This window comes from Rhipicephalus sanguineus, chromosome 10 (genome assembly GCF_013339695.2).
Source record: "Rhipicephalus sanguineus isolate Rsan-2018 chromosome 10, BIME_Rsan_1.4, whole genome shotgun sequence".
NCBI lineage: Eukaryota > Metazoa > Arthropoda > Arachnida > Ixodida > Ixodidae > Rhipicephalus > Rhipicephalus sanguineus.
The window spans coordinates 71,312,664-71,326,946 of NC_051185.1; the positions used below are offsets into that span (position 1 = coordinate 71,312,664).

Below are 14,283 nucleotides of genomic sequence, written 5' to 3' on the forward strand. Positions count from 1 at the left end.
CGCATTGGTTCTGAGATGGCATCGCACGTGGTAAAACGTAGCGCTTTTACCATCCTGTGGCAGATAAGCATCATTTGCCGGCGGGAAGCGCGCGCGAGCCATCGTCTCAGTGCGCGCTGTCTGCTACTCACCGAACATCGCAGGCCCGAAGCAGTAACAAAAGTCTTCGTCGCGGAAGTACTTGTTGCACACAAGACTCGTAGCGGATGGCTACTTGCCGGTTCTTAGCTTTACAACCCATGCTTCACGCTGTTTCTTGTCCCGCGGTTACCAGTGCAGGCTGACACTGGGCTCCTTTGCGTAAGCGCGGCCCTGCGGCACCGAGCGGTAGAGCCCCATGTTCGTCGCCTTCGGAGGCAGCCACTCTATTACAATGGTTTCAATTGAGTAGAAAATGAGAGAAAACTTCCGAATTTGAACAGACAGCAGCGCATGTGGGACTTGAAACTCGTTTTCAAAGCACGCGGCAGTGCGCCACAAGCAGCCGACGCGGCCGCTGAGACCACGTGATCCTGCCAAGCACGTCACGCCGACGGTGGCGCCGGCGTTTCCAGTGGTGGGCCTCGAGGCCAATATGTATTTAAGAAAACAATATACAATTTTCATTTGGTTGAACTTAAGAAGTCAACTCTCTTTACTCACTATGGATGCGCCGATATATGAGCACGAGCTTGTACTATCAAGCAAGCGTTTCTTTTCAATCATTATAGACTAGTACACAGTCACATATGACTATAAATGGTTTTTCCTCGATAGTATCTTTGTGGGTCCGAGGAGGTAAAGAAGCCGCAGGACGGATGACACCAGTGCATGCATTGCTATCGTGGGCGAATACGTGGGGTACTGCGGCAGTTACAGGTACCTAGCCCAACTGTTTACCGTGTAATACTGAAGAACGCTCCTTCACGGCCCAATAGTTCGCAAGGCGGCCACAACTTCGTGGCGCCGCGAGATTTCGTAAAAATCTCCGCAACAGGCTGACGCGCCAGCAATCCGAAAGTGGCAGACGATGACCCGGCGCGCACGGCGCATGCGCACTAGGTCACGATGCCCTTTCCCTCGCGCATGCACCTTCTCTCCCGGAGGGGAGAGGAGGACGAGGGGGTCTTGAAAGAACCGAACTTGGCTGCCGCCGCGGAGGAAAGCACTCAAAACAAGTTTGCCCTCGCTTTCGGCACGGCGAAGCAGAAGCGGCGCTGGGTCCGGTGACGAGCATTCGTGCGTCGGCCGCATCTCCGCGCCAGTGATGTTTTGGTTTCGGTGACAGACACGCGCTTGGCGGCGCCCGCACGCTCCCTCGGCCATGGGATTTTTACGAACGACGGCCAACGTCTTCTTCTTCCTCCTATCTTTCGTCACATTCGTGAGTACCGCTGCACGTGCCGTGCATCTTTTGTCTTTCTCTCTCTCTCTCTCCTTAAATTGGCTCGTCCAGGTACGTCACCAGAGACCACGAACTGTATTTTGAAACAATCGGTCTTATTACCGGCAAACTCTTATTGAAGTGCGTGGCGCATTTCCTGGCACCCTTTCGTGGAAACAAGCCTCAACATGAATGAAGCCGGCTACGTTTCGCATCGCATAATCGGGAATTTCGTTATATCCGAACTGTGCCTCGTAGAAGACGCCGCGGATGTCAGATGGCGCTGAATGCGAGCTGTCGAACAAATGCGTAATGTTAACTGGTATGATCTCTGATCTCACGGCAGTGTGCTAAGGTGACAATGCGATACATCAGGACGCAACAGAAAAAAAAAAAGAGTAAATAACGCCATCTTGCGAAGCATTGCAAAATGAAGCGGCAAAATTAAATACACGGACTGCGTTCACTGATTTAAGGTAACGCTGTTTTTATAGACACTCGGAAGGCTACATCGAGATTACTTGCAATCTTGATGTCATTGCTTCTTATTATTTTGAAAACCACTTCAATACCTACCTGTCGGTGTCTATGTCCAATGCAAAGATGTGGTTATCTTTACACGAAATGGTTTTGATCGTTTTTATCACCCCGGTTTAGCAGGACTGTCTTGTCCCATCCCTGATGTGTGCCCTACACAAAGGACGCCTTGTCCATGTCGCAGGCCGGCGGGTAGTTTTTTGAACGGTGCATGCTTACTAAAACCGGCTTCAATGTCTACAATACCGCGTGCGGTCAGGGTGTATATATAACCTTGTATAGGTTAAATTGCTGAACAACATAATAATAAGCTGTCGCGCAGCGAAAATGTAACCAGCATATATCGCATATACGATGACAGTAGAAGATGGTATACCTTTGCATCAGTCGCTCCCATGTGTAGCATGCTTGCACGTACTAGTCGGGGCCAACGCAGCCGCAGGTGTGCAACGAAAAATTTGTTTATGTCTGCCTATAAATTTTAATAAATAACGGGCACTGTGAAGTACAGAAAATGCAGTACTACAGGCAGGGGCGTAGCCAGGGGGGGGGGTTCAAACCCCCTCCCCCCACAAGACGGTGGTAACACAGGAGGGAGGAGGAATAAACTTTTATACCAATTTGTTTTGGGCCTGCGTGGGGATCAGGTCTTGCCTCTCCGCCGTCGCGGGCCGCTGGGTCCCAGCTGGTCGTGTGGGAGTGCGCAGGGCGGCAGCATGCGAGAGGGTTGTCTTAACGGATGGGTACTGGTGTACTCCCACAGCATATGCGGGAGCGAAGCGACCGGGTCTTGCATACCTTACCTGGGTATATCTTGTGGTACGATGTAGTGCGGGTACGTGTTTGCTGTAACGCAGGGTGGTTGCCTGGCTCTGTGCTTGTGATGAGGGGTGGGGAAGGTTCTTCTTTCGTAAAATGCTTTGGTGATGTCGTTGTAGCTGGTGAGGCGATCGCGTTCCGCGGGTACACCTTGTCCGGCACGGTTGACCAGGCCTCGTGTCGGAGTGTGCCGTTAAGGTTGGTGAGGTGCGGATAACGTCGCCGGCATTTGGAATCCAGACGAGCGTGATTTGGTTATCTGCTGAAGGGGCGTGGTGTAACGTAATGCTTGCTGTGAGATGCGGCCTTTTATATAGTTGTGATTGCCGTGCGGGAGTCGTCACGATGGTGTCGCAGTCTGGGTCGAGGGCGGCCAGGGCGATGGCCACCTCTTGCAGTAGCGTTCTGGGTTACGATGCTGGCAGCGTGTCTGGCAGCCGCCTTGGGGGGCGTGCGAAGCGGTGCCCGCTTGATATTCAGCTGCATCGGGGGCCTGGGGTCGCCGTAAGCTTTGAAGGGAGGCGGCCCGTGCCTTCCGCCCCTTGTTGTATTCAGGGTGCTCGGCATGTAGCCAAGCCCGAAATCCTGGGATTGGGTGTTTGTTCCGTTCGGTGGTAGTGCCGAGTTTGCAGAATTGCCGACCCGCGTGTATATACACGCACTCATAAAAACGCACGCACGAACATACATACGGTATGGTTGAACACCCCCCCCCCCCCCCGAAAAAAATTTCTGACTACAGGTCTGACTACGCCCCTGACTACAGGTTTCATCCAAGGCAAGCGTTACAGTGTGCATGGTATATCGAAGCGCGCAGACATTATCAAGGTACACGTACGTCAACTGACTGTCGTCACTCGTTCCTACAGTAGTTTTGTTAAATTGATTATAGCTTATGACTAATTAAATGTAACTGTTCGCGAAACATTCACAGAGTGTACGGTGCTAACACAAAATACGATTTTTTAAAAGAATTTGTATGCGTGGACTCCGCATTTCTCGCGTGCTAAATGAAATCCTGCGACGCAGGTGGGGTGCTTCTTCTGTTACACTTGCGCAAAGAAGGTAAGATGAAAGAAGGATTTGCATACAATTATGCGCGGATGTTCTTAAAAAGGCACGCGAAATTTCACCTCCATGGGGGTGCGTTCTTTTCAGTAGGCGTGGGTTTACATGGAATAATATAGGACGCGATTTCAACATACTGGATGCCGACAGAGCACTTTCGATGGCTTCTCTAACACACGAATCAAGTCTCCTTTTATTCTTGTTTTCGTTATGTGTTTCTTCGCCAAATTTTATGTTAGTGTATTTTAGTTAGAATCAATTTCTCGCTTTTGCGGTGCGCTTTCTTCGGCGACCTCTTTGCGAACGAGCTTCACGAGCGATTCACGTGAACGTTAACACTATAACTTTCATATTGCACTCCTTCTTTTTTTATTTATTGCTCAATGCGATGTCATCAAGCACCAGTCAAGGGAGTCTCGCATATTAAGTTTGTTGTAAAGAACGTCTTTATGTACTACGTATGCGTACACTAGAAACGCGTTATAACAATAAATATGAAATAGCCGAACTTCAACAGCGGGTATCTCGTTGTGCGAAACTTCGTGGCCCCAGATTATTCCCGATCTTATGATTTGACCAAAAACGCGAACCGCAGGGGACGTGTATTACGTAGAATTTTTTTCTCTTCCTCTTCTACTCGTTTCCTATTATCCGTCCCGCTCAGTGGCCGATAAACAGCGATAGTGTAGGCACGGGTTCCTGCGGTCCAATAGAGAAAGGAAGGAAGAATGGAGCAAGGGGAAAAAAAAAAAAGTTATATAATTGTGAACCACTTCACACCCGTGTCTATGACACCCTTACACCCTAGGAAAAAGGCGTTTTCACGAATCAAAACACTCATAACATGGAGGGTTACCAATCCTCTAAACACCCTTATTTCTGAAAAACACAGAAAAAAAAAAGCTCCCAGTCAAGGAAAATTTCATTGCATCAGCATGAAGGGATGCAATACCACACATAGACACCCAACCGTACACACAAAGACATATCACATAAGCACCAAATGGGCAGAGCGCTCGGGATAAACAACGATACACCGACCATGTGGTATATATAGCTGTAGTATCTCGAACCGTCGTTTTCTGTGCCAGTGGGGATATTCCTATTTTGCATAATTAAACAATAAACATTTACAGAATATGCATAAATTTATGGCGGGCTTGTAGATAGCGTTAAAATAGACAGATCTGTTAAATAAACATAAATAGACAGAACCCGCTTAATATTCAAAGCTTTTTAATTTAGCCAGTTCCGATTAACAGCTGGCACTCCTGTCGTATGGGCCACAGGTGTTTTGTCAACCCATAACACCCTTACCTACTAAAGGGTGTTTTAGTAAAACGTTAACCCATACGCAAACGAAAAGGCTATTTGCGCAAGCAAAACACCATTGCATCTCAATTTCTGCAAATTCTGGTGAGGCAAAGGGTTTTTGTTTGTTTGAAGGCTGTAAAGTGCTTTACAGGGTACCACATATTAATAAAAAGATGTTTAGCCAGCAACGCTTTCTTGAGCTTTAGTGGTACACGTGTTGCTTATGCGGCGCCCGTGTCAGACCCGCAAGTGTTGATTAGGTATATCCGAAAACAAAAAGATAATTATCATCATTAGCGCTCAATCTTTGACGAAGGTGATCATATGAAAGCTGGAAGCTTTTCGTCCATCGTCCCCCATACAAAATATTTTTTAAATATATTTTACAACTAACGCCATTTCCTCGGTGAAATAAAGCATGCTTATATTTAATGTGATCCGCAACCTCATGAAGACGTCTGCCAGCTTCTTACAACTGCTGTGGAAGTAAAGGATTAAAAGCATCGTTGTTTCTTTCTACGGTTTTGTCAGTTTAATTTCCTTGTATTAACTACAGTTGTATATCTATGGTTCGCACGGACGTCACCGAAACAGCCACGTTGGAGCACCATAATGGCGGCACGCGAACTTTGTGATGTCACGCTAGTGTTATCAGTACATCGCATGCTGGTTCCTTCGTTATTCATGCAAAGAAGCCCAATAACGTTCCAGAGACGTCGTTATCACACTGAGGCAGGTTAATCGCCACGTGATTACACTACCTTGACGTCATCTAAGCCGCCATGTTGGAGCCCTGTTGTGCGCCCATGACGTCACGTGCAAGCTATCCATACTTTATGTCTGAAGTTGGATAATTTAAATGCAGTTATGTTTCAAGTATCAGCAGTCTTTCCGCTATGTCTCTGCTGTATTCTCCTCTGTCTGCAGTGCAGACTCTGCACTGCATTGTGTTCGGTTTCATATGTAAACAAAAGCTTAAAATAACAGAGAGCTGAGCTAGTTGGTAAGTATTCATATAACTTGTGGTGTGTTGACGTCCTTCTTGTGTCCGTGTCTGCACGCCCTGTCTCTTTAACATGTAAACAAAAACACCACATGTTTTACAATCACATGCTCACTAGTTGTTTCCTGGCATCCCGTCATGAGTTTGATAGACTTGTCTACCTTGCGTCGTTGGTTATGTCGGTTCAGTTGAAGGATGTGGGTCACGGTGACGTCGCGTTAAATCTATTCCCGGGGCTAATGTTGAGCACTTTCGGGTTTCGAGCTTTTAATGACCATCTTGCTGGTTCCTGGCCGCTTTGTAAGGCTACGGAATTGGAAATAAGCAATTCACCAGCAAGATGAAATGAAGATCTCTCAAATGCGAGCTTATGGTTGGCTCTGTTTAGATAGCGCATCAAGTTGTTCGATAGGTAACAGTCCAGTGACCCCTTGCTAACACTGCGCTAACAACACGGCGGCAGTCAGTATTACCCAATGTAGTTCATAACTTTACGAATGAGTATTCTAACTGATCAGCAAAATTGCTGAGCAAAATTGCTGAGTAACAGGGGACAGTGACAAAGGAAAAGACAGGACGGACGCTGAATTCGAGTCAGTGCTGCTTTTTTTATATTTAGGACGTAAACTATTTGAAAGACAGCGCTAGTTTGACGTCTTGCGTCTTTTATGACGGAAAGCTGGCGATAATATTTGTACAAATGCAGCCAACTGTTACCTCGTCACAGACTGCAGTGGAAAAGTTAAAATACACTGCGAACTTCATCTGCTCCATTTTGACCAAACTCACCAATAACATATGAGTTTGAAAACATGAAACAGCAACGAGTAAAACTTAAGTCACCGAATCATAGTCCCTGCATAAGTACGTCATTAAGAGTGCATAAAGCGAGGAATACAAGGGGGGAGGTGGGGAGCAGTGCCCTGATCCTAGTACCTCTGAAAGTACTCCGCATCTGAATGCACTACTGTAGGAGACGCATATCTGCCGGACAGCAAATTTGGCTTATGCGTCGCTTGTATCACTCCCAGATGAGTGTACAAATGAGTCAATTGACAATGGCTTCATATTTGTTGATGATATCTCTGGAGGTATAAAAAATAAAAGCGCATAGCTTATTCCAGTGTTGTCTCACAGCTACTCTAGTGATGAGAAATCGTTGAACAGGCAATGTCGCTGGAGCCAACGTTTCGACTAGCTTCTGTATTGTTTAGGTTAACACTGCATAAGGAGACTCCACGTGAGCTCTCGACACTTTTGCGAAGTGAAAGTGCAACGCGATATTTTGTGGATCTCGGCCGCCTCTCCCAACCAAACCGTCTTGTTCAACTTAAGAACGCACCTCGGACAAGAATAGCAAAAAAAAAAAAAGCCTTCGGATCTCCGCGGATTTAGTTCATTCGTTCCTTGCAGCGTCCGCGCTTTCATGAAAGGGGTCTCTGATCTTCAAGTGTCTTGCACTGGCGGGGTGTCGGCCATCTTTGTTACGACAGGTAAGGTGCTTGGGAAAGACGCTTGTCGAAATTTCGCATTTCGCATGGACACCTGACTCTTCAGGTCTCCTTTCGCCGGCAGCGCTCCGTATATTTCTACATGTCTACATGCCTGTCACTCTGTGCAGCAGCGATTTCAGAATCGTCGTCTTCGAAAGCTTCAACTCCTGACAGAGTTGGCTGGTTCTCACGCGTGCGCACTGAACTCGATGCGGATGGCCATCCGCCCCCCTTAACCGGCGAAGCCTAGGCGAAACAAGGTTAATTATGCTGGGCGCGCTGAAGCGACAGCCCGGGCATACGCGGCCGAACGCCCGGCATGCTCAGTTTTCTCATCTTTGTGACGCGAGCCGAGTCGCACACCACCTGCACACGAGTGTCATGTGCCTCCCTAGCCGAACTCACTCGTCCGGAATCCGTCAAGAACAACTATAACGCTCAGCGCGCACAGCAGCAGCGGCGCGGCGGCCATTGTGTTGCCCATGGCATCGAGCGCGAGAATTCGCGGGGCCGGTGGCTATACGACATTACGCCGCGCGCTCCGGCAACAATGGGTTTATAAATACCGCCTCGGCGATTGCTATTGGGCCTCTCGTCGACCGTGGAGAAAGAAAAGAAAAACGTGGAAGGCGCGTTTCGTAATGGACGCTCGCAGGTCGTATGAATGCCCTTCTCCTGTCCATGATGACCGGCTTGTTCCTGGCCCTTCACCTTTGCAGACGGGGGAGATGAAATGTAGAGAAGGCGGCACTGTTTCTCTGCGCATAAGAAGCCGATGGATTATCAGTTTCAAGGTGTTTGAAAGCGTGTCTGTAAAAAAGCCTCCTAAAGAAAGAACTGTCAAGAGTCGGCTACGCCAGCTTAAGAGAACGGCTTCGTGACCTTTGGCATATTCCACATCGAGTTGCGGGACGCTCGCGCTGAAACAGGGCGGCTATTCTGCTTGGTCGTTCCACTGTAAAATAGACCACGCACATACGTAAGTGCGTCTCTTCGAAAGTGTTACGGCGTTTTTTGTATAACCAAAGCGGTTTTTCATTAACCGAGTTACGAAGATGAATGGACTGTGCTCGGCTGAAGAAAACACTCGAAAGATGGGCGCGTAACCGTACAATAGAATGAGTAGGTCATTTCAGAAGATGAAAAAAAAAATGGTTCAAAGAGAAAGTGCGCGTGCGAAGCTTCTGCAGTCACCATTCCAAATCGTTCTGCAAAGGTACACAGACCGTTCATCTGTCTGGTCTGATTGCCCAATTGCACAACATTCGTAATTGTTGTTTTGCACGTTTCAAAATTTCATTTATTATTTTTATTTCGCTTCAAAGCTCATAACTGAAAAGTCGTCGACCTACTTCTTGGCCTGGCTATCTTTCATCTATTGCAAGAACATCATCATCATCTGGCGCCAACACCCTTGTGCTCATTTTGTGCTGATAACTAAATAAAACGCAACTGCTCATCTTGCCGTAGTAAGTATTCATAAGGAGAAATATTCCATTAGGAATCGATCATATCACTGAACTGGATTGAAGCTTTCCATTCCTGATGTCCTTGCGCTGTGATCACAATTTGAAATGGAATACCAACTAGCCCGTACCCAGACCTTGCCTGACAGGGGCGTAGCCAGAAATTTTTTTCGGGGGGGGGGGGGGGGGGGTTCAACCACACTTCATGTATGTTCGTGCGTGCGTTTGTATGTGCGCGTGTATATATACGCCAGCAAAACTGAAAAATTTCGGGGGGGGGGGGGGGTTGAACCCCCCCCCCCCCTGGCTACGCCCCTGTTGCCTGATGTCCTCTTGAGAGCCTCCTCGTTGAGACGTTGTCGCAGGGACGTCTGCGCAGCTATTGAAAAGGTTTTTAATTGAATCATGACGATCTTGTTGCTAAGTCCCTAAACAGCTAAATTATATTAATTCTGATCAGTCCAAAGTTTCCTATTAGAGGTACAATTCACATGTGACTCATTATTTTTGCTTAACCGATTCTTGGCTAATCCCACAAAATGGACGTGAGCCATTCATTGAGGACAACTACTGCTAGTACTGCTGCCGATATGCGTGGAAACTGCTCGACTGTCTTAGCCTAAGCTATGTAGTCCATTAATGGTATAAAACACCTGTGGAATGTTCGGGGGGGGGGGGTACTAATTTAATTAATATGGATTAGATAATGTTGGCAACAAGTGTTGCGTGTTGCTGACATCTCCACGACGTTAAAGTGATACATTGTAAAGTGAATGGTACTAAGAAGGGAAAGGAAGCCTTTCAGCCATGCGCGTGACCGCTTTCGCATTTTGCCCCCATCGAAATGTGGTCGGCGCGATCGGGATTCGAACGCGCGACATTAAGAGCATTCCGTCATTTGTCGAACCTTTACTCACGTAGGCTTTATTTGTTACGCTTCATGTGGCACTTATCGGCTGTAACTTCGAATCTCTCACCAAATGCGCATGATAATTGGAAATCGTTCCACTGATCAATATATCGTTGATTACAATCAGCTTAAATGCCAATAATATCTTTCTATCGGCACTGCTGTCCGAACACTGCACTGAGTACTCTGGCATTCTTCAATACGCCGTGCGATGATGACATCCAACGTAGTACGGTGGTTAGTTCCATACTCCATGGTTCCATTCCTTCGGGTAATGCGAAAGCCACATATAGATAGATACACTCGGGGATACCGTCAATACCGTGACTTTCTTCAGCCAGTATGAAAAACATTCTTTGACGTGTATAGGAGAGGGGGGCGCCACCATCAGGTTCTCGGGTATACCCGTTCTTTTATCGGACGTTGATTGCGCTCTTTCGCATCGATCCTATAAGCCTTTGCTCCTATGCTACGGAATAGTGAGGAAGTATATATCGAAAAAAAAAATCGACGGAGGTTGTCGTTTTGCTCGAAAGCGAGACTTTGCGCCGAACGATGCCACGGAGGGTCTCTTCTTCGAGGAGATTGCTGTAAGCGTCGATAACACTCTTGACGAGTTTCGAATGTCCGGAGATCGGAATGGCAGAAAGCGTTGCTTGGGAGATTGTAGGTGCAAAACGCATTTGGTTTGTCACTCGATTCTTTTGTTAAGCTACGCTTTCTAGTGACGCAGCCATGCCAACTTTACAGTGTGTTGTTGTCGTCGTCGTAGTTGTTGTTATTGTTTGTCAACTTCGACATGCCGGTCGCAAGCTTGGCTACTGAAAAGCCCGTCCTCCCGTAATGGTGGCTGAAAATAAAGCTGTAAAATTCTAAAGAGAGATATCTAGATATCGATAGAAGTTAAAACACTTTCAGAATTAAAATGTTGAAGTGGTCACAAGCAGAAACAAAGACACACTATTATAGAAACAAGACACCTATTTGCTAATAGGTACACGTATGCTCATACGAAAATATTATGCAGTGAACAACCCAGCTTAATTATAGCTTCAAATTATACTTAAATGAGCTCACGGTAAAACGGATAGTAACGCCACCTACGCGGGAAAATCAATATGACTATGATCAAACTAAAGAAGGAACACAATATGACGCAAAGCACACGATAAAGTCATTATAACGTCACACGACTTAGTTATCGAGAAGAGCTCACGAGGAACAAACCAGGCCGCTATCCGCAAGAAGCCCTCTTTTCTTGATCGCTTCTATTGGGCTGCAACTTCTCTTTGCTTACAAGTGCAAGGCGAAGGTCCTTGCGATAAGAAACGCCCACCTGACACTATGCCATGGCCTAATGCATACGAACAAAATGCGAGCTCTTTGAACAGATACCGCTATCTTGAAGTCCGAAAATCAAGTTTATTCATTAAAGGTAACGCCGTTAGCACTCCTTCAATTACACTGTATAACAAGTAAGCAACTTGCCTTGCGAATAACAGCTTTTTAGCAAACAGTTTATCTTTTCATAGTTTCTGGTTAGGTTTCCGTACCTTCGTTATTATTCAGGGACTGAAATTCACGAAGATCTTAAGCGTTCGTAAGCGATCCCATACCCACTGACCACATTTCGCATACCCATTGCATAGTCATTGGACACCTGATACCGATTGGTACCACGTTTGCTAATAGCACCGTGCAGCCTCGTTAGTGGTTGGTTGGCCGGTCGCTTTAATAATAGTATATGTGTCCATTGTTATGAATGAATCCCAACTCGCTTTTAATTCCTGTCCATCTAATACTTTCGTCTTCCCATCTAAGCGTGGCTATGTTGTCTATCTGATACACTAGACACTGTTACTGTTGAGAATAGATATCTTCGCGGTTGCGAATGCTCGCGAATCCTCCACCGAAGGCGTCCGCTGTTGTACTGGTGTCTTTCGCAAGCGTATCTTTTTTTTTTCCACAGAATGTTGTACAATTGAACAAATAATATTTGCACATCGTTTCGCGGAAAAGCACACGCCACGTCCGGCCACTCCTGAAGGTCGCATCGCCCTAGAGACGGGTATATTACATGCACGCAGGCATACACGGCGTTCCAACTACGCACACGCTCTCTTGACAAAGACCGGAAACGTTCCTTTATTCTAATCACGCCCGGTTCCGTCACGTGACCACCCGTTCGCTCTTTTTTTTTCTTTTCTCCGGCCACTTCTAGAAAGAGAGAGAGAGAGGGGGAGTAAAAGAATCCCTCGTCTTTTCACGGACGGCTCAAAAAGTCTTGGTCCCTGCACGCTTGCCCGCTTGCGTACAATGGAGTCTTGACCCGTACCCCTCGTATAATGTAGTTCGATGCAGCGAAGTAAATATACAACAGCAACTGGCGGCGCTCAAGCAGGATCGAATAGACAACATGCGCGATTTCTTGTGTCCCTAGAAAAGATGCGTCGCGTCCCACATACCGTACTTACTCGAATCTAGGCCGGCCCCGATTCTAAGCCGACCCCCGAAATTCGCAAGGCCAGAAAAAAAAAAAACTTAATCATTGTACTCGAATCTAAGCCGACCCCCCACCCACCAACTTTCGCACATCGTTTTTTCGAAGAAAAAAAAACATCGGCTTAGATTCGAGTAAATGCGGTATGCTTCAGGAATTGCCGTGCGTCGTATTCCGGCGGCACCCGTCTTTGTGCAGAAGTTAAGAAGTTCAGATAAGACCCGGACCACGTGGACTGGACTAATAAGGGAACCCTCGGTATGAGGAGTCTCTCTACCAATAATATATGTTATGTAAAAATATCTTATTTTTTTCTAGCCGAGCTCGATTTACGAGGACCAATACGAAGCCGGGCAGCTGATGATGCTATTTACAGACGAGGAAGATGCATCAGAGTTGATGACATGTAAAGATAATGAAAATGAAAGTCATCCATGTGCTGCTCTCTCAGTATATCTAGGCACGCTGTACAACCGCCATATGCCCAATCGTTGCACGTCATCATTGTCTAATAAGCTGCGCGGTAGTTCAACGACTATATAAGGCGTTCTGATGCAGCGTGAAGTCGCGGCGCACTTTCGACTTTCGACGACTATGAGCTCAAATAAAAGTTCCCAGGCGCCGTGGTATGTGTGGCGCGTCAAATAAATCTGGATGCTCGAAATTGATCTATAAACCTATCCGCCGTCTTGACCACCTTGTTGCCCAGACGTGTCGAACCCCATCGAACGTCGTCGTCCGTCGTCATAAGCGTCATTGTCGTGGCTCATCAGGGTCATCTGTAGACTTGTTATCTAGTCCCCGGATAAAGTGCTAGATATAGCCGGGATACCAGACCTCTTCATTAAGTGGGTACATCTATAGCCCTTTACGCGAAACCTGATTCAGGGTTGTGCCTATTCGAATTGCAGGAAAGCCATGACCTTAAGACAGTTGCAGATGTTCCGCTTCAGCGTATGTGGTCACATGTGATCCCTCTAAAATTGAAGTTTGTCTGGTCAAAAGAAAAGAATAACAACAACGACATAAAAAGGGCACGCGGTCCATCGTGTTAAATTTGTATACTGGTCATACATAACTGCGTCATGTGCTACACACGACGCATAATTATTATGGGCGTAGCCGATGGGCGAGGGGGGGGGAGCTGGAGGTCGAAGAGCCTTCTCCAAAAATTTTTCAATTTTGCATGGGTGTAAATATACGCGTACATACAAACGCACTCCTCCTTCCCCCTGGACAAACATTTCTAGCTACGCTCCTGATATTTAAATACGCTAGGTGTACAGCGCATCGGTCGTGACCACAATAGGGAAGAAATTCAGGGGCGACATGGGGCCTTCACTACATGTAAAGCCCCAATTCTTCCGGCGCTTTTCTGACTCACAACAATTCTCAGCTCTCAAATACACCCCGAGAAAAAGGTGTACGAATCCGGCGGGGCTGAATCAGGCAAGCGTATGCACAATTAAACTGCGCTCGAGGGTGCACTGGCTTTCAAGAACGAGTGATCCCTGATATTAATCTCGAGCGATTGCGACGGATGCACTACAGGCAGCAAAACTACCATCTTGCTCCGACCTTACTGTATAGTTTACAGCTGTGACACATTTGCTGTAGCGTTGTGATAGAGAGAGAGAGAGAGAGAGAGAAGGATAAAAGAAAGGCAGGGAGGTTAACCAGGGCTGAGTCCGGTAGGCTGCCCTGCACTGGGAAAGGGGAAGAAAAGTTTAATAAGAGAAGATAAAGATCGGTGTTGCTGTTGCCACGCACGTATTATAAATTCTGTGCTCGACATTGCAGACGATCAGTC

At 46.9% G+C, this 14,283-nt stretch overlaps 1 protein-coding gene across 1 annotated transcript in view; it reads left to right on the forward strand.

Moving 5' to 3' along the window:
- Positions 1–1,139: 1,139 nt before the first annotated feature.
- LOC119372115 (CD82 antigen) overlaps positions 1,140–14,283 on the forward strand; it is a 135,968-nt gene continuing 122,824 nt past the window's right edge. The window contains exon 1 of the mRNA XM_037642575.2: positions 1,140–1,363. Within this exon, the coding sequence (XP_037498503.1) occupies positions 1,304–1,363 (60 nt within the window). The 5' untranslated portion in view covers positions 1,140–1,303. The remainder of the gene's footprint in view (positions 1,364–14,283) is intronic.